Source organism: Musca vetustissima, unplaced genomic scaffold (assembly GCF_032173495.1).
Source record: "Musca vetustissima isolate MV318-11 ecotype Yass unplaced genomic scaffold, APGP_CSIRO_Mvet_v1 utg65745, whole genome shotgun sequence".
Taxonomy (NCBI): Eukaryota; Metazoa; Arthropoda; class Insecta; order Diptera; family Muscidae; genus Musca; species Musca vetustissima.
In genome coordinates, this window is record NW_026887130.1 from 3,594 (window position 1) to 28,162 (window position 24,569).

The following is a 24,569-nucleotide window of genomic DNA, read 5'->3' on the forward strand; positions in this document are numbered from 1 at the left end:
AAATCGTTGTGATTTGTAAAGACAAAATTCCGTTATCAGAAACTGGGAGTTCACCTGCCTGCATTTTTTAGGATAAGCCTAAACGCCTTCCGTTTACACGCAGTGTTTCTCCAGCAAACCGGCTTTACAGGCTATGAACGCCTGTACCCTCATCACTAGCATTTACATTGGAAATATGCCGGTATTTTTGCCTCGACGGAGTGAAGTTTTGTCTCTTTTAACAAAGCGAACAATTTTTGAAAACGAATGAACTTCCACCTCGGTGGCTGTTTGTTTGTATTTCGAATGGAGAGAATTGTATAAATTTTTTTGGGGCAGAAAGTGGCAGAGAGTTTTCTTAATGTTTGGAAGTGACCATAACTTTTTTCGCATTGGGGAAAAGACAAAATTATTATCGTTATAAATTTTACAACGATGGCTAGGTTGTCGCCATTCGTACAATTGGCCCACCATCGCAAACTTTTTTAAGACTTTAAGCAAAGAATCTTAAAGCATTTTGAAAATGCTTTAGTAAGTAACAGCAATTCATGTATGAATTATACATAAAAGGAAACAGTCTTTACTTATGATGAGCCATTTGGAGGTTCTCCATGGCCCATAATAAACATCATTTGTAAGGAAGTCTTGTCTATCTGGTATTTGCATTAATTTATATTTTTTAACCCTAGTACGCTTTTATATGCTATTTGAGCTGGAGCATCTTCATCCATTCTCACAACATGACCTAGCCAACGTAGCCGCTACAGCTCGATACGTCTGACAATGGCGATGTCCGAGAATAGCTGGTATAACTTGTGGTTCTTTCGACGGCGATATTTTTCTCTCAAAAACTCCAAGAGCTGCCTCATCTGCTTGTGCAATAACACATGCCTCTATAGTTGTCACATATCGTCTTGTCTCTTTGCACGGGTCACACGATGCTGAGATTCCAATCATTGGGCATGCATCCCTCTACCCAAATTGTACTAATCAGTTACATGCTCCTTCCTGACCAACATCTGACCACCGGTCTTAAAAAGTTCGGCTGGTAATCCATCGGCACCTGCTGCTTTATTATTCTTCAGCCGATTAATAGCTACTCCTACCTCATCTTGGCTAGGTGGTATACACTCTATACCATCATCACTTATTGATTCTGGGGTATCTTCTTCACGCAACTATTTGATACCAGAAGCTTTTTAAAGTGTCTGTATCTGTCACCAGGTTTCCTTCTTTACCTTTAGAAGTGGATGTGCCTTCGGCTAGTTGTTTTACTCGTTGTTAAAATTTCCGGACTCCATTCTGACTCCTATACATCTCGATATGCTCACGCTTATGTTGTTCTTTCTTCTTTTTTCTGAAGATACCTTTTTGCTCTCTCCTTTTTTCTCGATAATTCTCCATCGTATTACGTGTTGCTACTGTCTGCATGGTTTCCCTATACGCTGCGTTTTTGACATCAGTAGCATTACGACACTCCTGATCGTACCATGGGTTTCTTGATGGTGATCTTTGATACCCAATTGTTGCTTTTGCTGCAGTTTGTAGGGAGTGGGCAATTCTTTGCCATTGTGCTTCTATATTATTAGCGGAACAAGGGTGCTTTCGTCAAGCAAGTGGTTAAGTTGAGCGGAGTAGGCTTCTGCTATCTGTTGTGTTTGAAGCTTTTCGACTTCGATTCTCCGTGTTGTGTTAGATTGGCTGCCACAAGGTAATGATCCGAATCGATATTCACTTCTCGTATCGATCGAACGTCCAAAACACTGGACAAATGCCTTCCGTCTATCACAATATGGTCAATTGATTTCTCGTTGTTTGATCAGGAGAAAACCAGGTGGCCTTGTGCATATCGAGATGCTTGAATCTGGTGCTGATAACTACCATGTTTTTTGCTGCAGCGAAGTCAATCAACCTCATGCGGTTGTCGGATGTTTCTTCATGGAGGCTGAATTTTCCGACGGTGGGACAAACAATATTTTCCCTTCCGATTTTTGCATTAAAATCTCCTAACAGAATTGTAATGTCATGGCCAGAACACCAGTCATAAGCAGTTTCTAGGCGCTCGTTAAAAGATGTCTTTGGTCTGTTCATCTTTGTCTTCCGTCGGACCGTGGGCGCAAAGATTGGTTTCCGAGTGATGGCAACTAACCCGACGCCTCAACCCATTTTTTTATAGTTCTTATGGGTGAACTCGCGGCACATATCAGTTCACTATTGCAATGGATAATGAAAATAGTCTTCCATATATATTTTCCTACAATTTTATGAAAATGGCGCATTAAACACTAAACGTTTATACGATCGAGAAAAACCACATATTTTATTTTTTCCGATGTCATGGCACTTCAAAAATACTACGTCTGTAACAATAAAAATCTTAGTATCATCTCTTGTATGCTCCCAAGATGGTGACGGATATCATATAGTCGGACCGTCCGACCCTTCTGCTTCGCTCACTGGTTTAATAAATAAAACTGTTTTATATAACTGTTGCAATACAATACTTATGGAAACGTCAGGAAAAAAATAAGTTTTCGGTTTACTTCATCCCAATATTATAATCTGATCATCATCGAAAATTATAGGCGTTGTCCTTGACCATAACTGGAACCTCATGCAAAATTTAAAAGCGATCAGCGCTCTAGTGTGGTAATGGGTTATTAAATAATATCTGAATACGTAAATACCTGCACATATTTAAGTGTAACTCCCACATACGACAATATAATTGGCATCAGTTTTAAGGCCAACTACTCCTCTAGGATATACTATTAACTTTTCTGTTCTATGTCCTTCAGGAGTAAATATATAAGATATAGAATACAAAAGTCAGGGTCCATTTGACTCTCTAAATATTGACCGATCTTTATCAAAACAGGCATGCTTATTCTTTGGCCCGATCCCCTTCTCCAAGTAAAATTTCGCGATGTTTGTACCATAATTGTGGCTTCTGAAGCGACCAGAAAATCAGATAATAAAGTTTTTGGCCCATTTCATCCCCTAAATATTAACCAATCTTTACCAAAAACAATAGGGGTCTTCATTGGTCAGAACCCATCTTACATGCAAAATTTCGTGAAGATTGGTCCATAACTGTGGCCTGTATCGTGTTTACAAATTATAATGGACAGACAGACGGACGGACACACATGTCTAGATCGACTCAGCTAGTCGAGATATGACGATCGGTATACTTAAAGGTGGGTCTAGGACCAATATTTCGCGGCGTCACAAACTCTTGGGCCTGCACAAAGCTATAATACCCTGACAAAATAGTTGTGTAGGGTATAATAATTGAATACGTAAATCCCTAAAGTGCCCGTGTCTGGAACACTTATTCTATACAGAAACATACACTACATTCTGGATTTTTTAAGAACCTGATAGTACTAAATAATGTACATAGACGTATCGGATACTTAAAAACATTTCAAAATATTGAGAATATGTTTTAAGGATTTGTCAACATATTTATGGACCTAAATATACTTTCTGAATTTTTATACCCTTCACCACACTGTGGTACAGGGTAGTATGTCTTTGTGCATATGTTTGTAACAGCCAAAAATAATCGAGATATACCCATGGTTCCTTTTGAGAATATGCACAGAATCACTTTCTGATTCGATTTATGCATGTCCGTCCGTCCGTCCACGTTAAATTGTAAACAAAGTACAGGTCGCATTTATGATCCGAATTGGATGAAATTTGGACCAGCTCATTTGCTTGGCCCAGGGACGAACCCTATTGAAATTGGGAAAAAATCGGTTCAGATTTAGATATAGCTCCCATATATATTTTCGTCCGATTTAAGGTAAATGGTGTACCAAAGTCCCTATATGTCTTTCGATTTGCACGAAATTTGGCACAACGTATACCTAAGGGTGATCAATATTGATTACATCGTGTAGGAATTACCGAATATGTATTAGGCGAATGGAATGCCCGATTTGAACTACATGTTTGCGCTACCTATCTTTATCAAGCCTATATCAAGTCCGCACTTGCGACCCGTCTATATAATAAACCATTATATGATTGCTAGTGCAGCTAATGAAATTGGTTACTATATTCAAACTTTAATATTGGAAGCAAACCAAAAACACATAGAAATATTGGAGAGAGATTGAGAGAGTGCACAGAGTACAACATTTTGAAGCTTATACTAAATGTCAAGTGTGAAGCAGTGCATTGTGCTAAAAAAAGAGAAAACTGAAATGCTTTTCTTACACTTTAATCCCTAAAGTGTGTATTAACAATTAGCTATCTTAATTCAGATTTGTTAATCAATGGTCGGCCTAAAAGTATGCTTTAACACTTTAAATTTTAACTAATAAAGACTATTCATGTTGATACAACAAGAACAGACCATGTAGAGTAAGAAAATACAATCCTTTAATCGGAAATAATAACATCAAAATAATCCGTGACTGCGTCATAAACGGACTTTATGACACAGGTAATCGAAGTGCTGTGGAAGCTGTTATTGCCCTCTCAGAAACAGTGGGTATTCAAATGAATGAAGAAAAGATTAAAGCGGCCTACTTTTTAAAAAACGAAACTCAAACAATAAAAATCTTCGTGTCCCGATAATAGTATAGAAGCACAACGGCAAAGAACACTTGTGTACCAAAAACCACCATCAAGAAATCTGCTACTGATGTGAAAACGCAGCGTATAGGGCAGCCCTGCAGACAGTAGCAACACGTAATGCGATGGAGAATTATCGGGAGAAAAGGAGATAGGAGAAACGTATTTTCAGAAGACAAGAAAAACGTGATTGTGAGTAAATCGAGATGTACAAGAGCCAGAATGAAGTCCCGATTTTACCAACAAGTAAAACACCAAAGATTTTGGTGCAGAGATGAATAAGGAAACCTGGTGATAGATACAGACAGCGTCCTGTTTATCTGGAAGGAGCATTTTGAAAAACTTCTGGTATCAAATAGTAGCGGTGAAAAGGATACCCCAGAATCAATAATAGATTACGGTGTAGAGTGCATACCACCTAGCCAAGAAGAGGTCAGAGTAGCAATCAATCGGCTGAAGAATAATAAAGCAGCAAGCCGAACTATACAAGACTGGTGGTCAGATGCTGGTAAGGAGCATGCACCAGCTGATTAATACAATTTGGCTATAGGAATGCATGTCCAATGATTAGAACCTCAGCATCTTGTGTCCCGTGATTAAAAAAGGATATGTGCCAACTATAAAGGAAAAGTCTCCTTCCCATCGCATATAAAGTGCTATCCAGCGTGCTGTGTGAACGACTGAACCCAATGGTCAATGTCAATACCTGGCAAATCCACCATTGACCAGATTTTCATTCTGCACCAGATCCTGGAAAAAACCCACGAAAAACACATCGACACATACCATCTATTCGCCGACTATAAAGCCGCATTCGACAGCTCTATCCGTTCTGAGGTGTTTAAAGCTATGCTGGATAACTTTAACTGGTACAATGTTAAGGTAGGAAAGGACCTCTCGGAAACCTTCAATACCGAACGAGGATCCATACATGATGACGGTTTGTCGTGTGACCAGTTCAACATCCTACTTGAAAAGGTCATACGAGATGGAAATGTGAACAGAAATGACACTCTGTACACCAAACAGTATATGTTACTAGCCTACGTCGACGACATCGATATAATGGATCGAACATTCAAGCGGTAACAGCCACCTTTGAACGAATTGAGTAGGAGTCTGTCAGAGTGAGACTGGCAGTAAGAAAAGACCAAGCTGATGGTATCAACGCGCAAGACGTCCAGTAGACCCGAACCAACGATTATACCTTGGTACCGCCATAAGAACGGGTGTTTAAAATCGAGACAACACAACACAGCGTTACAACCCCGACTGTGGTCTGAGGGACTACCTTCCTATTCGACATAATCTTTAGTCCTCTTTTTAACACAAAACTAATAGCATCAGCTTATCAGCTGATAAGCTAGTTGAACTGTTCGAGTTGAAGCAGTTGGGATCACACCATTAAGTTCCATAAATTCCCTAATATGAACTGAACATGCTCCATTTGCTTCTGCATAGGGATCGCCTATGCCGTATTTTATGCGTTTCACGGTTATAATCGTCAATAGGGTGGCAGACCATATGTGAGGTGTGCGGTCGCTCGGTACGAGCTTTGTCCCGTTTTAACAATTCAAAGTCATCTGTAAGTGATATTAACACGTCAAGAGTGTGGAAATCACTAAGGCGAATATAATATCGCTATTCAGGTCGGAAGCCATCATATATTCGATCAAGGTGATTCATGGTCCGTTATAGAATGAGTGTTCTAGCTGTGCCAAGTGTCCTTTGAATAAGAACAATTTTTCTACTTCTGCCCGGAACGAGTCCAATGACGTGCAATCATTTTTCTTCACTCAGTATTATTCTTAGTCACTTGAGAGCGTTGCCTTCCAAAATAGTCGGCAAAGTAGAGATCAGATGGACATGTGGAATTCGGTAATTGTCGGCCAGTTCTTCAAGTCTCTCCAACAACTCGAGCAGATCCCCTCGCCAGAAAATCGTAGGTTCCAACGTTGAACTATATTCATAATCTCAGCATCGCATGCTTCTCTGCGCGTTGGTGATTCGGGAAAATGTAAACTTACTTGTGTGACAACTGTTTTCTCTTCGGATTTCATTTCGTTCTCAAGATCTCAAAGCAAGAAGCTCGAAGTCGCTTTCTCCGTACGAAGTATAATAGTTGTTTTCGAAGGTGTCCTAGCATATAACCTTCGGAATCGATGACACTATTGTACAATCTGACCTTTCTTTAGTAAATAAATCCATCCGAGTGATTCAGATTTCAATTTTTTATCGCATTTTAGACTCGATCCGTCCTCTGATAAAATCTGATATTTATTATGATTCTCGGGAGTTGGCAACGACGATTTAACGGTGATCGATAATGATGATTTTCTGGGGTCAGTATGATGATCGGCAACGACGAAGCCTCTGTGTGGAACAGTAGGCCGAAGTCTGTGTGTGGAACAGTAAGCCGAAGCCTCTGTGTGTATGTATTTATGTAGCCGCAATGCAATGAACATCCACAACACAAAATAGCGAGCCTATGCAATGGCAAGCCGCCCTCAATAGATGAAAGTGAAATACTTATGTTTGCGGCGTCACAACCTGAATGAGAATGAATTATATGATACGGTAGCTGACGCTAGCAAATGCCTATGCACTCATTGTTGGCGCTCATGGGGAGTCGTTGCTATGATGAGTGACGCTTTATATGTATGTGGCTTTTGGCACGTTACAACTTCCTAGCATTAAGAAAACTTTCAACCACTTTCTGCCCCAAAGTCATTAGGTAATTTCTCATTTAAAAATGTGATACAATGCTCTCCACTACAAGTCCCATCAAACTAACTCCGAGGTGCGAATTTATTTGGATTCAAAATTTCAAGAATTGTTCGCTTTGTTAAAAGCGAGAAAACTTCACTCCGTCGACACAAAAATACCGGCATATTTTCGAAATGTTCTGGAAGCAACGAGGGTCTTTTGTTGCATTCAGAAGTTCAGTTGACTAAAATACTTACATTTAAGAAAATAGCCAATCATCACAAATTATCATCACATTATCTTCCTGTTTCTTCTCAAAGATGGCCACATAGGCCGGTTTGGTGGGTGAGAAATGGTCACGAATCAGAGCCAAAACATCATCCCATGCTTTAGCTTCCTTGCGTACACCTTGCCACCATGTGGAGGCCAAGCCATAGAACAGCAATGAGATACCCATCATGGCATCCTCATCACCGAGGAAAGAAAATCGAATGTTCCTGGTACGTTACAATGGAGGTTATGAATTCATCGACGGCTTCATGATCACGTTGGCCACCGAAATGAGAGGGGCAATTACTGAGACTGCCCTTGGATTTTTGTTGGACATTTTCAGCAGCCTGGGCAGCACTATTGGCGGCCGATTTGCGTACAGCTTGGACATGTTGTTGCAATTGTTCGATGATCATTTGAACCATTTTTATGATGTCGTTGTTTTAGTTTTGTTTTTCACTTAATTTGCAATTATGTTGCGCTGGAATCGGATGAGTTTTGTAGATGAACAAAGCCACTTAGATTTGTTGGCGAATATAGCATTTATTTATTTCCCATTTCATTTGTATTACAAGGTTTTCTTAAATCTATTACATAGTTTATATATCTCCTTACAGTATAACTTTTTCAAGGAATATCGATTTTTATATATATGTATGTATATATAGTTCAAATAAACAGGAAGGTCAGCCCCGTTTTAATTGTCATTTGTAATTTGACTTTGTCAATCTTATTTTATTAATTGAACAAGAAAAGGGATGAAAAACTTGTTCCGTATTGAATATTTTTTAAACTTATAACTAAAAAGAAAGGAAAATTACTTACAAACTACTATTTACAACTGTTTATTTATTTTGGTTTTGACCATTAAAATTGCTCAGTACTATACACTGTATTGTCTATGTCATATGTATTATATTGTCTATTATAAAATAATATTTTATTTTCTTCATCGAATAATAAACCATGGTTATTAGGATGTATCAAGCACATGGGGGAGAGATGACCACCATTCTCAAAGTGTCTAATGAATTCCTCTTCACTTATCATTCCATTTTTTATTAATAAATTTTCATGTGTAGTACATTTGTCTATAGTTTTTAGTGCCAATTCAATCATGAATTTGTCTATGCGTTTAATTTTGCTAATGTTGTATATATTTTTATTTGACGGAGATCGAAAGCTACCATCTTCAAGTTGTATTGTTTTCATATTATGACAGTATGCCAACATCTTTCTCTCAAATATTCTAATCTTCTCCATTTGTGCCGACGAAATGCTAAACCAAATGGGAAAGGCGTATGCTAATATGGGTCTTATTAGTTGCTTATAAATGCACATTTTTATATGACAGCTGAAGCCTTTTTTCCTTCTAAGAACACATTGAATTTTTTCGAAGCCAGATTTTGCTTCCCTTAATGCATAATTAACATGTTTAATAAATGAGTAATTTTCTTCTAATATTATACCAAGGTATTTTAATTCATTTACTGTCTCTATTATACTATCATTTATTTTTATGACTGGTGAGAATTTGCTGGCGTTTTTAACCAGTCTAGATTTTTTGCCTTTAATTATTATTGCTTTGCATTTATTTATATTTAGCGTTAGCTTCCATGTGCTAAAGTAAGCTTGAAGAATCTCAAGATAGTCATTTATTTGGTTTTGAGCTATTTCAGGCCTAGGATCTGTGGCCGCTATGAGAACATCATCAGCGTATATTATTATCAATTGTCCATTTCCTGGTTGTGGGATATCAGCCAAATATATGTTGTAAAGTATTGGTCCAAGAACTGACCCCTGTGTTACTCCTGCTTTAATTTGATGTGTACAAGATTTTGCATTTTCGATTTTAACCGAAAATGATCTGCCACATAGGTAGTTTTTAATTAATTTTGTCAAGTGGTTTTCAAACCCATATGTTTCCTCCATCTTTTTTATGATACCTGCATGCCATACAGTATCGAATGTTTTCTCAAAATCTAAACTTACCGCTATAGTGGCGCTTCTTTCATTGAATCCAGTAGATATTTTATTTGCTAAAGGTAGGAGTGCATGAGTTGTTGACAACCCTCTTCTAAACCCGAATTGGAAATCTTTTAAAATGGTATTTTCTTCGATATGTTCTTTTATTTTTTCTAATAGAAATATTTCCAATAGTTTGCCTATGTTTGACAACAATGATATTGGCCTATAGTTAGTTGCTAACGTTGGGTCCTTCCCTGGCTTTAAAATAGGTACTATTTTGGCATGCTTCCATTTTTTGGGAAAATATGCAATATTAATACAATGATTAAATAGTATGGCTATATGTCTCCAAAGCCTTTTATCTATTCTTTTAAGTACAAAGTTGGGTATTAAATCTTCTCCACTACTCTTCTTATTATTTAATTTTGATAATACAGCCCCTATATCTTCTGCTTTAATTAATTTATTTCTTGGTATCCCATTACAGGTTCCGTCTGCTTTTATGTTATTGTCAAAATTGTATATCGGCGTTTGTTGATCCATTTCTATTTCGCTATCTGAGTACATTGTATTTTGAACCTTTACCCATTCTTGAGCAATTAATTCCGCCTTTTCTACGTCACTGTATACTATCTCATTGTTTTCATTTTTTAGATCTGATGTTTTCCTACGGTCTATATTGCAAAAATTTTCGATTTCTTTATACATATTCCCATTGCATTTAATATGTTTCAGCTTATTTGTATAATAGTTTTCTTCAAATATTCTAATCTTTTCTTTGATTACTTTATCTAGTCTTTGAAGAATAGAACCCATTGTGTCATAAACGCTACGGTCTAGAACCCTGTATCTCCTTCTTCTAATTTTCTTTTTTTCTTTGATTAAATTAAGTATTTCTTGAGGAAGCTCTGCTAGCATTCCATACTTTGGTGTAAATTTGTCCATGCTTTTCTCCATAGATTCCTTTATAATTTCTGTCAAAGTCTCAACTTCCTTGTCTATTTCGTTAATAGATGCATTTCTATCAACTGGCAAAGTAAGTCTATATCGTTGTTCAATTAGGCTGTTATTGAATTTTTTTCTATTAAAGCTGTTAAAATTGAAAAATTCCTCTCGAAGTCTCCTCTCAATTCTATTGATTACTACCTCAATTGATATGGCTTTATGATCAGAGTCATAGTCCAGAGTTTTTACACCTCCGGTCGGATCTGAAGGAAGGCTTCCTATGTTCGAAGATGTAATAAAAAAGTCTATATATGACTGTGCAGTACGACAGCACCTAGTTGGTTCCACAGTAGGTCTTATTATTAAATTTGGCGAAGTGTCTAACCACTCACCTAAAATTCTCCCACTAACGTTCGTGACATTGCCGCCCCATTGTGGATTTTTTGCATTTAAGTCCGCTCCTATAATAGCCTCCATATTTCCAATTAAATTTCCGATTTTTGCAAGATCGCTTTCTTTAATATTTTCCTGTGGCCTTTTATATAACGACATTATTATAATGTTGTTATAAAGGCCTTTTAATTTTATCACAGTTCCCTCTATTCCGCCTAAGTTTGCTTGAATTCTTTCAGCTTGCATCCAATCCTTTATTAAAATTGCTGTGCCTCCCCCACGACCCCACATCCTATTTTGGCGAAAAGGTATATAGTTCCTTACATAAAATTCGTTCCCAGCTGATAACTTATGTTCGGCTAACAGTATAATATCTGGATTATGTTTTTGTATAAATAATTCCAGAGAATATCTTTTCTGTGTTGATACCACAGAATTTACATTAATAAATATAATTTTTAGCTTAGTCATTTAGTCGTAGTGTTAAAAGCATGTCAAAGATTGCTTGAGTCTTTTCTTCTTCAGTTTTTAATTGGGTTCGTATTTTGGCATATTCATCTATTCTTTTTAACGTTGTAAATATGTCTTTGCCAATGTATTTTTTACAGTCGTTGTTAAAGAATTCAAAGGCATTACCTACGTTATTAATTGGGGTTACTGTTGTTAATTTATTATTACTTGTATTTAGAACACTTGGTTGACTTAGTTTTACTACTGTCGAAAATGGCAGATCGACATTAAATGCCGGAGCTTTTTCATTACTATTTATATGGCCCTGATTCCTTTTTTGTTTTAGTCTTTCGATAAATCTAGCCCTTGTGGGACAACTTTTATCACTTGCCACGTGGCCATCTACTTTGCAATTGGCGCATCGTACAGGTAGTCCAATACGTTTTTTGACTTCACCTGTTATTGGGTCGGTGATGACATATTCCTCATTATTATTTTGTTTGTTTGGTATTGGACAGCTACCTGGAGCGTGGTCCGAACTGCCACATTTCACGCATGTATATGCCATGTTACAGTTAGTTGCAGCATGACCATGTTTTTGACAATTTCTGCATTGGATTGGTCCATTCCTTTTATAGTTTTGGATTATGACACCGCCTTGTAGTATAAATTCTTGCCTTCTAAAAGCTTTTATATCAGAATCTTGAGTAAGTTTAAAAATCCACCTATCTCCTTTAAGTTTTATGATCTTTAAAATATTTATATTTAGCTTTTTTTCTTTAAAGAAGTTTTTTATATCCTCTTCATCCCATGTGCTTGATAACCTTTTTACGAATAACGATATTGGTTTTTTCTCTTTTGGGGTATAGGTATAGAATGAATATTTTAATTCCTTCAATAATTCGTTAATTTTGCTATGTTCCTCTTTGTTTACAACCTTAAGTGTCACCATATTTTTATTCACTAAATTCATTGTAAAATTTCTGTGTCCTAGTTTATGTGCAATTTGTTTTACCATTTCTTTTACATTGTTGTTATATGTTTTAAATATTGGAGGGGGGCTGACCTTACCTAATTTTTCTATGGATGGAACCTCTTGAGGTGTTTTTTGTATATAATTGCTGCAGCTGGCTTCATTTAAATCTGCTGGCTTTGACACTACTTCCATTTCTGTTTCCGCATCATTGACAGCACGACATTTAATGCTCCTCTTCGCTTTATGTTTTGGTTTTGGCTTGGTGCCCTTCACTATAGTGAAACCCTCGCTAACTTCATCCGTCTTAGCGCTTTTGCTGGTATTCAAATTTGGAAATTCCTTCTCGTTTAGGAGATAATTTTGTTTATTTGTTGATTCATTAAATGTTATACATTCAATTTCATTATTGTTTTTATTTATTATTTCATCAACTCGATCATTTGAATTTTCAGCTAATAATGCCTTTAATATTTGTATTTCGGTTTCTAGTTTTTTAATACGAGAGTGTGCATTCTCCTTATCTCTAGTAAGTTCTTCAATTTTTTTGTGTAATTCAACATTTTCATTTTGAGATTCTGACTCATTTTCATTACTTTCGTCTTTTTTCCTTTTAAGAATTTTCCTATTTTCAGATGTTTTTTTATTCGCCTCGGTAGTTTTACTATCGTTATCTTTTTTCGGTTCACAACCATCCATTGAGCGACTTCGGCAAAATTGCCTAGCACTCCTTTGAAACAGTTATTTCTTTTGTTTGAATGGGTTTTATACTTGTTATTAGGATAGAAATAGTCTGTCTTTGTGCAATTGGCACTATCGAAAATATTTTTCGGCCACTTTGTTATATCAAAAGCACAATATATCGTTTGCACTTCACTTCACAACAATGTGTTCACCTTTCAAAGCTCACAATGAACTGTTCACTGAATTGGTCCAGCAATGTCTTAGGTTTTTATAGCCGGCAAATAATAATGAAAAACGAGCGTCAAAGAGACTGAGTGTCAAAGTAGGTAACCCATACAAATATACACAATCATACATATTTTTTTATTTTGTGTGGATTCTCAGAGATGAGTAGGTGACAATGTGACTAATATCTCCAAAAAATAGTTGGAAACGGGGAAGAACCGCAATTGAGAATCGATGTCATAGAGAATATTTATATTTTTTCTATAGAAACTTTTTTAAATGTTTAAGAATAACTAATATTAGAAATTTATTTAACATACCATTGTGGTATGTAACGGAACAAGATAGACCCATGATTCCTTTTGATAATATACATAGAATCATTTAATGTAAATAACAAAATAATATAATATATATATTTTTTTAACTAAAATGCGATATGCCGAAAATTGGAAACTATTGTTAAGCTAATTTTTAAAATTACTCAGCTTTATTACAAAAAATTCAAAATGTTCTTATGGAAAGCTACAATATGGAGAACCTTAATACAATATAGTAGAAAAATGGACTCGAAATAAACAACAAATAAAATACGCAAATCAGCCATGCTTAGCCATATATGCCACCTCAAAGCATGACAAAACAAACTCGCTCGGAGAGCAACAATCAGTCGTCGATAATCAGTCAACGAGTAAACATGCGCATGGAAGCACGCATTGTTTGCTTGTGTTTATTGTTCAGCGTAAATGAAGTAATACACTTTGAATTTTTTCAAAGTTTGTATTTACTATGGGATATTTTATTTCTTTAGTATTTCAGCAATGCAACAAATTATTATGCTACTTTGTTAAATATTTTTTATAAAAAAAAGTTTTTTAATACAAAACTTGTAATTTGTAAACATGTTAAATGCGGATATATCGTGAAAATGTATTTAAGGGGACCCCCATTCTCGGGGTCAATTTTTTTGTTGATTTAATTCGAATCTACACTGATTCAAGAATGTCCCTACAAAATTTGAAGTAAAAATCTCAAGAATTCTTCAAGATATAGCCGATTTATTGTGTCAACATCAAGTGACGGCTGAAGGGCTTCTCAAACTTTAAACGCGTATTTCTCTAAACATTTTTTTGCGAATGGCGGGCACGATAACTCAAAAACTAATAACCCAATCCATTCCAAATTTTTACACGTTTCTCTGTGAGTGTGTAGCTATCGTATGAACTAGGATAAAGCCAATCGGTGAAGATCTTCCGTATTTTTTAACTTGGTTTTTGGCCAAAAATTGGCGATTTTCCAAAAATATTTCTTCAAATGTCCGCCATTTTGTTAATTTTAGAGCGAGGTCAATAATCCTAGTTCATACGAGAGCCAGACATGTACTCTTTCTAACACCGTTGGAATTTTCGGATTCCGATGTTCCAGTGAGGAGTTATCATGCCCGCCATCAAAAATAAGGACTTTTCTTTAATTACAAAAAACAACAACAAAACAATAACAAAAAATTTTTGTCAATTATTTTTCTTCTCTTTTAAATCTTCAAATTTATATGTGCAAAGTTACAAACCTTAACAAGCATTGGTATTGGTTTACCAGCCCATTGAAAATCTTGAAAAATTAAAATCGAGAATGGGTGGGGTTCCCTTAAACTGAAGACAATACTTCACACATTTGACACAAAAATACATACATTCATTGCCTTTAATGTATTGGGTATACATTAAATGTATTTTATATTAAAAAATCTGCATTACTTGCTCCAAGATTTTTGGCGCTGGATACCAGCTCGATTTTTTTCATTTTTAACATGAATTTCAAAATTCTGCAATGATGTTTTGTGAATGATCAGACATTTTGATTTAAGTGGATTCAATAATAGACCATTCGCATAATCGTGAGAGATCGTGATTAAGAATTTCTACACACTGACTTATTTTCTTTAGGGAGCTACTTAAAAATAATTGTGGATTCAATAATAGACCATTTGCTTCAGTCCACTCGCATAATCGTGAGAAATCGTGATTAGGAATTTCTACACACTGACTCATTTTTTTAGGGAGCTACTCAAAAATTATTGCACATTATCTGCGTGCATGTGTGCTTGAATATGGTGAAGATGATCATGAAGATCGTTCGCGTATAAGGAGAAGAGGAGCGGACCTATGATGGTGATATGACGAGTTAGAGATCAAGGTTCCAGTGTAAACTGACTGAGATTTATTTGAAAGATAGAACATAATTAGTTTAATAGAAGTTGTGGAAAGTTTAAAAAGAAACGAAGAAGTCTAAAACACAAGTTTTATGGTCGACGTCATCAAATGCTTTTGAATGAGCGATCAAAACGAGGAAACATATTTTATTTTCATCAATCTCGAACCTTATAGACTCTGAAACTTATACATATAAGAGCAGTGGTGCAGCTTTGTCCCGCACGAAAGCCAGATTGAAGATTACTGAGCAGTGAGTTTCTTTGAAGCAAAGGAAACATTCCTTGACTTTTTTAGATACCTTGTCCACAAATCTTCTACATATAGCCATAGTCCTATCCATTTTGAGGTATTCAAAGCCATGTCTGCGTTCGGCATTCCTGCAAAATTATTACGACTATGCAGGATAATTTTAAGTGGCACAAGGTCAACAATTAAAGTCGGAAAGGACCTATCGGAGCCCTTCAATACCGATTGAGGATTCAGACAGGGCGACAGTATTTAACATCCTGCTAGAAGAGATCATACGAGACGCAAAGGTGAACAGAAATTGTACTCTGTACACCAAACAGCACATGGTACTCGCCTACGCCGATGACATCGATATAATGGGTCGAACATTGCGAGCAGTAACAGTCACCTTTGAACAAATTGAGAAGGAGTGTACCAAAGTGGGTCTGGCAGTAAATGGCGAGAAGACCAATCTGATGGCATCAACGCGCAAGGCATCCAGTACACTCGGTCCAACTGTGGAACTTGAGAACTACAGCTTCGAAATAGTTAAAGATTATATATACCTTGGTACCGCCATAAATAAAACTGAATTTCAAAAACAGTTTTGAAATTCGGAGAAGTCCAACAGATGCTACTATGGTCTAAGTAAGCAGTTTAGAGTAAGCCACCTCCCGCCAGACCAAACTCACACCTTAAAAGTCATCGTCTTTTACTACTACCCGTGCTGTTATATGGATCTGAAGCATAGATACTGATGTATTTACCCTATAGGTTGTCTAAGATTACTAATTTTTTAGAAAATTGGAGAATCATATTCTTAACTACATATATATATATTTTTAATTGGCTTGAAAAATAATGAGAATAGAATTAAAAAAAATAATAATTGGGAAACTTTACCAAAGATCTTATAAGACAAATTAAATTTGCCTTTGATTTAGATCATCTATCACATTGCGCTCAAAAATGCAGCCCTTTTCCAACAACTCCCTAAATGTCTTCAGGTCATGGCGGGCTATGTGTTTGCGATATTTAATATTCAACAGACCATAGACGAAATCAATTTCAGTTTCCTCATTGTGACGTTCGTCAGACAATTGGGCCAATAGGGCCCATTTTGACAAGCAAATGTGTCGATGTCCTGTTTCTTTTAAAAAATTTAGATTGGATACGATGGCTGTTTGTTGTTACAGTTATGCGGTTTAAAGGTCAACGAAATCTCAGATTGCTTGTGGGTTTTTGCCCGTTGGAGTTTTTTCCAAGCTTTTCTTTAGCCAGAAAATGTTTATATGTATGTACGTATGGTATGTACATATTTTGTATTTTTTATTGTTGGGTTTTTATTTCTTGTTGTTGTTATTGCCAAGTTTCTAAAAACACGCAGTCGTTACGTTCCAAATGAATCCCAATAGACAACTGATTACTTTGCTGATGTTCGTATCGAATTTATATTCGTTGTGGGCAAAAGAGACACACCAACGAAAATCAACTTTGGAGAACCACAGATTTTTGGTTAAATTGCAATTTTGGTCATTTGGACCACATGATTAATACTCCATTCGAAGCTTAATAGTAGCATTATATTAGTTTATGTAGTTCTTATGTAAGAATACTTCATAAATAAATCAGAATTGAAATCATAATCGAAAGAGACGGTTGGGTTATAATTTCTCAACTTTATCCATTGCTCCACTGTTTCTGGTATCTCCTCCAAAAAGGGTCAATATTTTATAACTTGTAAATATAATTTGAAGTTAAACGAATTATCAATTTGATCAACATAACATGCGATACCTCTTTGATAAAACATACATCATATAAAGCGAATAATAAATCCTATATGGAATTCCGAACACCTCCGCAAATCATTCACTTACGGTATATATCTGTCGACAAAACCGACTGACACTTTTTTACTTGTTATCTCACTCATTAGCGAAGTCCATTATTTTCTGTCAATTGATTTCAGATATGTACATCAATTGAATCATGTATATTGGGTCCTAAGTGCACCTCATGCCTGACACTGAAGCGATAGTTTTTATTTCAATTTCTGCTTAAAACTTGCATTCATTTATGTCTTAATTTTTTCCAAAAATTGATATGAGTCACACCACCATCACCCCTCTACTAATTTCCATAGATTTGCATACATATATTAATAGATGTTGTTGGATATGAATCATCACAATATTGCTTAGAGGGAATCCCTCTGAAAAATGTAAAAACTAAATAAATGCCGGGTTTTGCATAATTTTGCGAAACAAAAAACACACACGGCCTCCCCAATTGCCTTCTCCAACGGTGAAATCTCTTGCTTATAAAAGAAAATAATTTCTCCCAATTCTCCCTAAAATGTGTCTCTCATTGAAAAAAAAAGCCGGTAAATCTCTTGAACCGGCAATTTGTTTTTATAACCAAAAGAAAACACGACTCTCAGGCAGAGATTCAATTGCCACAGTCCACAGCTGACACAAACAACTTGAAAACAAACGCACAAACACACCGACATACATAAATACAATGATTATTTCTTTGGTTAACAACAAAAATATACGTTTTATACGAAAATATTCACCATGGTCGTTCAGTTTCTTATTGGCTAACGTAAGCAACTGAACGCTGTAACGCGGACGTTTCAGTTCCTCACAAAAAATATCATCACCATGGCATCACAAGCAACACAAATGTTCCCAGACCAATTTCAACAACTTATCGAAACAATTAAATCCCAAGAAATCAAATCGAAAAGTTTTGCCAATTGTTGTACCCATTTTGCGGGCCAATGTGACAATGATGCCGTCGAAGTGTTAATCGATGACATTGAAACATACTAAGAAATGGAACAGATATCCGATTAAGATGCCCTTCGCGGTTTATCGCTGCTCTTCAACAGTTTGGCATCGACCTGGTGGAAAGGTGTACGGCGGGAGGCCAAAACATGGGATGATGCCATGCGTCTGCTGAGAGAATATTTCTCACCATCGAAGCCGACCTATCAAATTTATTTGGAGATCTTCGAAAAGAAACAGGGTGATTTGGTGTTAATAGATCCTTTCATACTGGCCATGCTGCCCGAGGGTCGTCATGATGAGGAAACGGAATTAGATTTTGTGTATGGTCTGCTAAATGTAAAATATTTTTTTTTATTTTATTTATTTTTTTTTTTTGAGTGGGCGTATATTGCTGTGAGAAAATTGCACGTTTAAGCGTTTTAAAACTAAATACATATTATATTTCTGATAAGCATTTTCCTTGTATCCTAGGTCATTCCAATATAGATATGCTAAATTAGAAATCGAAAGTCGAATTTAATTTAAATGGATGAAATGATACGATTACTATTTTTTATTCAAATCCTTATTTATAAACCGCATATTTTATTGTTGTTTTTTTTAATATTGTCGTTCAAAATTTTTGAATAAATTATATTTATAAAAAAATTTAAAAAAATAAATATATTCAGACAAATTCATAATCGTGGATTATTAAAATAATGTTATTTATGAAAATAAAATAATGTTATTTTATGAAAATAAATTATTTCTATATAATTTAGAATTTTCCGTTATGGTTTAAATGTGATTTTTTTTTTTTTGAAAAAAGGCCGGAGAGTCCAAAATTTAAGACCAATACAAATGTAGTTCAGCAGCATTACCTAGCATCTTAAAATATGGAAAACAATTCTCCCAAAATGTGTCTCTCATTGAAAAAGCCGGTAAATCTCGTTTGTAACCAAAAGAAAACATGATTCTCATGCAGAATATAAATTGCTCCCGTTTTAAATTTGCCGGCAAAGGTATGACTCATACACCAATCAGTCCACAGCTGACACAAACAACTTGAAAAGAAGCGTACCAACACACCGACATACATATATACAATGATTATTCGTTAGGTTCACCACAGGCTAGGCTGAATATGAAGTTTTCCTATAGAGAACACAATTCAGCCAGGCTGAATATGAAGTTTTCCCATAGAAAACACAATTCAGCCAGGCTGAATATGAAGTTTTCCCATAGAAAACACAATTCAGCCAGGCTGAATATGAAGTTTTCCCATAGAAAACACAATTCAGCCAGGCTGAATATGAAGTTTTCCCATAGAAAACACAATTCAGCCAGGCTGAATATGAAGTTTTCCCATAGAAAACACAATTCAGCCAGGCTGAATATGAAGTTTTCCCATAGAAAACACAATTCAGCCAGGCTGAATATGAAGTTTTCCCATAGAAAACACAATTCAGCCAGGCTGAATATGAAGTTTTCCCATAGAAAACATAATTCAGCCAGGTTGAATATGAAGTTTTCCTATATAAAACACAATTCAGCCAGGCTGAATATGAAGTTTTCCCATAGAAAACACAATTAAGCCAGGCTCAATATGAAGTTTTCCTATAGAAAACACTATTCAGCCAGGCTGAATAGTAATTTTGGTATTTTGTCATTATCTGCTTATTTTGTATCTGTTTACCAAAACATTCTCTTTAATTCTAAGAAAGAGAACGCTAAGCTCATGCCAAAGGTTCTCTTTATTTCAGGGATGCACTGCAGCGCAGTGATGCTCACAATACTTGCATTGGTATTTGTATGTGACTCTCCCGCCCATGCTAAACAAACGGTAAATCTAAATTGAGAGAGAATACGTGTGGTTTGTTGTCGCGAAAACGTAAAGGGCTGAGCAACACTGCTCTATTGGTCTGCTCAAGTCACGCGGATTCTTACGCTCATTTGTTTAGTCGTTGTTGAGACATCAACAAGTAAACATGTCTATGGTGGTGCGCATCATTTTGCGGCCAAGCTTAAGCGGCCCGCACACGTCAAACATGTACGTTTGATCGGTGTGATATATAAATTTCTAAGAAAACTTATTTTGATATTCTCTTTCGCTTCCATTTTTATACTACCATACGTTTACAGCAATGTAAACAAAAGTAGTAGACAAAATAAATTACGATCGAATGCGGGGATCCAAAAATTTACAACGATCGAAATGTTTCTCTATACGAAACAGAACTCGATGACGAATTTGGTGATTTGGCCCCAGGTCCGACAGTCCGTTTGTTTATATTCAGTTCGTATTTATGATCCGAATGAGATTAAATTTAGATATAGCTCCTATATATATTTTCTCCCGATTTGAGATAAATGGAATGTCCGATTGAGCGTACAAAATTCAGTCTAGAATCACGTGTGTTAAGTTTCGATGAAATCGTTCATATTTACATATAGCTCGATTTTATGTAAATAATGCACCAAATATCCTACGTTCGTCCGAATGAGAACACATTTTGGTTCAGATTTAGATATAACTCCCATATATATATTTTTGTCCGATTTCATATAAATGATGCACCAAACTCCCCACGTGCGGCCGACTGAGACGAAATTTACAATAGCTTACCGAATTGAGTCAGTAGAGCATACTGTATTGAGTCTAGAGCGATGTGTGTCAAGTGTCATTGAAGTCGGTTCAGATTTAGGTATAGCTCCCGTACATATTTTCGTTCGATTTTATTTTATTGGTGCACCAAAGACGATATGCTTGTATAATTGCGACGAAATTTTGAACAGCGTAATGAAATGATTCTAAACTGACTTGGGTCAAATCGGTTCAGATTTAGAATGACATCAGTTAAGTTTAACGGATATCGGTTCACATTTAAATATAGCTCCCATAAATATATTGACCAAACTACTTTTATTATTTACTTTAATATTTATTTTTTTTTTTAATTTTTTATTTATTTTCCCCCCAACATCCAAGTTCGGCCACGAAAAAATTAAGACACCAAATAAGATTTAGTTTTTTAATAGCATTGCTATTATTGGTTTTGTATTTAAATGGGTTTTTTTTTTCAAAAAAATTGCTTACAATCTAAATACAACAGTCTTTGTCAATAATTATAAAATAATGAATACAAAACAATGCTGTTAACTTAAAAAAAATAAAAAATAGAACTAGAGTTTAAAAAATATGAATTAATGAAATTACAAAAGTAAACAGATCACCTTTGATGTTAACTAATTGTGGAGGGAAAAATAAACCCTTACAAATGATGTTGATAATGGGCCATGAAAAACCTCCAAATGGCTCATCATATGTAAAGGCTGTTTCCCTTGTGTATAATTCTTAAATGAATTGATGTTACTTTCTCCTGAAATGCCTTAATTTATAAAAAAAAGTGAACTCTAGTTGATGTAGGTGTTTTGGATTAAGGTAGCCATAATTTGCTAATTTGGAGGTTAGTTAGCATAGCTTAATCCATGTGGGGGACAGGCGTGCCATTTTCAAAATGTTTCAGGATTCTTTGCTCAGAGTCTTAAAACAATTTGCGTTGGCGTGCCAATTGTACGAATGGCGACAACCTAGCCATCGTTGTACAATTTATAACGATAATAATTTTTGATTTGTTCAAAAAAATTTTTATTCGCCAATGCGAGCAAAAGTTTTTTTTTCGCCAATGCGAAAAAAAGGTTTTGTCACTTCCAAACATTAAGAAAACTCTCAGTCACTTTTTGCCCCAAAGTCATTAGGTAATTCCGCTTTTAAAAATTGATACAACTCCCTACATTCGAAATCCAAACAAACCGCCACTGAGGTGGAAATTCATTCGGATTCAAAATTTCAAGAATTGTTCGCTTTGTTAAAAGAGAAAAAACTTCACTTCTTCGAGGCAAAAATACCGGCATATTTCCGAAATATTTTGAAAGCAACGAGGGGGGTTTTCTGTTGCATTCAGAAGTCCAGTTGAGTTGTTGGGAGAGGTATGACGTGGCGGGAAAAATAAAAATACTTACATTCAAAAAATAACCAAACATTATAAATATAAAAAATATTGAAAATTCTAAATTTGTCTTCCGCGAGGAATAACAAATTTCGCATCCCCAAATTTTTTCTATAAAAAATGTTCGACATTTTTCAAATGTAAGTATTTTTAATCCCACCACACTCCCAGCAACAACTCTCGTAAACAATTGAATACAACGGGTTTGGGTATTCCGACAAACTTTGAATCTCGATAATGATTTCATTTTGTGGAACTGTATCGAAAATATTCCCAAGCCTTGGTCTTTGTCGAGGCCAACAATTAAAAGAATTTCTCCCCCAACTATTGGACCTTGACACTGCCAGAGGCCTAAGCATAGTCTTCAAACTTTAGCAAAATGAAATACTTACCCGACTAAAATCTGCAAAATACCCGTATACACAAAATGCAAAAAATTGCATAATAATTGTTGTTGTTGTTGCAATACGTGCGGTTGTTATTAGATTAAAAAAATCCAATTAAACTGCTAGTGATGAGAGTCCAGGCGTTCATAGCCTGTAAAGCCGGTTTGTTAGAGAAACACAGCGTGTGAATGGAAGGCGTTTAGCCTTAACCTTAAAAATGCAGGCAGGTGAACTCCCAATTTTTTGATAACGGAAATTTGTCTTTACAAATCACAACAATTTTAATGTTCCTAAAGAATTCTTAAATTAAAAAAAACTCTCGGGGAACAATAAAATCATAGAGATTTGCTAAGTAAACTTACCGGCATCAAAAATCAAGAGAAACCTATTTAATATGAGTGATTTGTTGAAAAGGCAGTCATAATATTTGCGGGAGAGGTACACAAGCTATTATAACTGCTCTGTTTTATCTGATGTCACTACCAATTCTCTGAGAACTTTACCTAAAAGATTAGTTAATTTTAGTTTAGTTGTTGTTGGTTCCATTGCGAGTGGTGTGTGACATCATTTGTGTAGTGTTTGTTGTTGTCGACTTCATTTTATTCTTCGTCCGACTTGCGTTTGCGGCACTGTTCTGTGGTATGACCACGGAAATTGCAATACGTACAACGTTTTGTGCCCTTGGAACCACGCACTGGTCCCTTTTGATCAGCCTCATCTTCCATCATGTTGTGTTCAATGATGCGACCCTTCTCCAGCAGATCACGGAACGTCTTGATGTCTTGGCGTGCAATATGCTTGCGGTATTTGATATTCAGCAGACCATATACAAAATCGATTTCGGTCTCCTCGTCGTGTCTACCTTCAGGCAATTGAGCCAAGAGGGCCCGCTTTTGGCACACGAATGTATCAATGGCCACATTGTCTTCTTGTTTCTTCTCAAAGATGTCCACATAGATTTGATAGGCTGGTTTGGTGGGTGAGAAATGGTCACGGATCAGAGCCAAAACATCATCCCATGTTTTAGCTTCTTTGCGTACACCTTGCCACCAAGTGGAGGCCAAGCCATAGAACAGCAAAGAGATACCCTTCAAGGCATCCTCATCACTGATACATTCGATTTCCTTGTACGTTACAATGGAGGTTATGAATTCCTCGACAGCTTCATGATCACGTTGGCCACCGAAACGAGAGGGACAATTACTGAAACTGCCCTTGGATTTTTGTTGGACATTTTCAGCAGCCTGGGCAGCACTGTTGGCAGCGGATACGCGAACAGCCTCGATGAGTTGTTGCAATTGTTCTGTGGTCATTTGTACCATTTGAGCCATTTTGTTGATGTTGTTTTAGTTTTGTTTTTCACTTAAGTTGCGATTATGTTGCGTTGATGTTGGAGGTGTTTTGTAGACAAACAAAGCCACTTAGATTTGTTGGCGAATGTTTTTTTTTTTTAATTTGTTGTACCGTTTCAACTCCAATCGAACATTGGTTGTTTGGTCGTTGCGTTTGTTGATTTTCGCAGTAGACTGATTTGTTCGAGCAATGCCTTGGGCTTTTATAGTCGCCGAAGCAATCATAGGAAAAGAGCGCCAGAGAGACTAAGTAGTGACGACTAAAATTTAGTCACTAAATTAACCACAAATGTTGCGCTCATACAAATACACACAAGCATACATACAAACATATTTTTAGTTTTTGTTTTTCTCTGAGAGATTAGTAACATTTCACAATTTGTGAAATTTGAAATTAAGAGAACCATTGGCATGAGAATG

At 35.9% G+C, this 24,569-nt stretch overlaps 2 protein-coding genes and 1 pseudogene across 2 annotated transcripts; 1 reads left to right on the forward strand and 2 right to left on the reverse strand.

Annotated features, from left to right (window-relative positions):
- Window positions 1–7,534: 7,534 nt before the first annotated feature.
- On the reverse strand, window positions 7,535–7,970 carry LOC133334720 (activity-regulated cytoskeleton associated protein 1-like; annotated as a pseudogene).
- A 10,320-nt stretch (window positions 7,971–18,290) lies between these two features.
- Window positions 18,291–18,905, forward strand: LOC133334722 (activity-regulated cytoskeleton associated protein 2-like). Its single transcript, XM_061543048.1, is given in 2 exon segments — window positions 18,291–18,755; window positions 18,891–18,905. Coding segments are annotated over 2 exon segments (480 nt in total).
- Window positions 18,906–23,395: 4,490 nt separating this feature from the next.
- LOC133334718 (activity-regulated cytoskeleton associated protein 1-like) lies at window positions 23,396–24,158 on the reverse strand. Its single transcript, XM_061543046.1, has one exon. The coding sequence runs from the start codon at window positions 24,126–24,128 to the stop codon at window positions 23,397–23,399; it is 732 nt and encodes a 243-aa protein (XP_061399030.1). The 5' UTR covers window positions 24,129–24,158; the 3' UTR covers window position 23,396.
- Window positions 24,159–24,569: the final 411 nt, after the last annotated feature.

Coding starts and splice junctions, on each gene's coding strand:
- LOC133334718 (XM_061543046.1), bottom strand. CDS start 24,128: ATGGCTCAAATGGTACAAATGACCACAGAACAATTGCAACAACTCATC.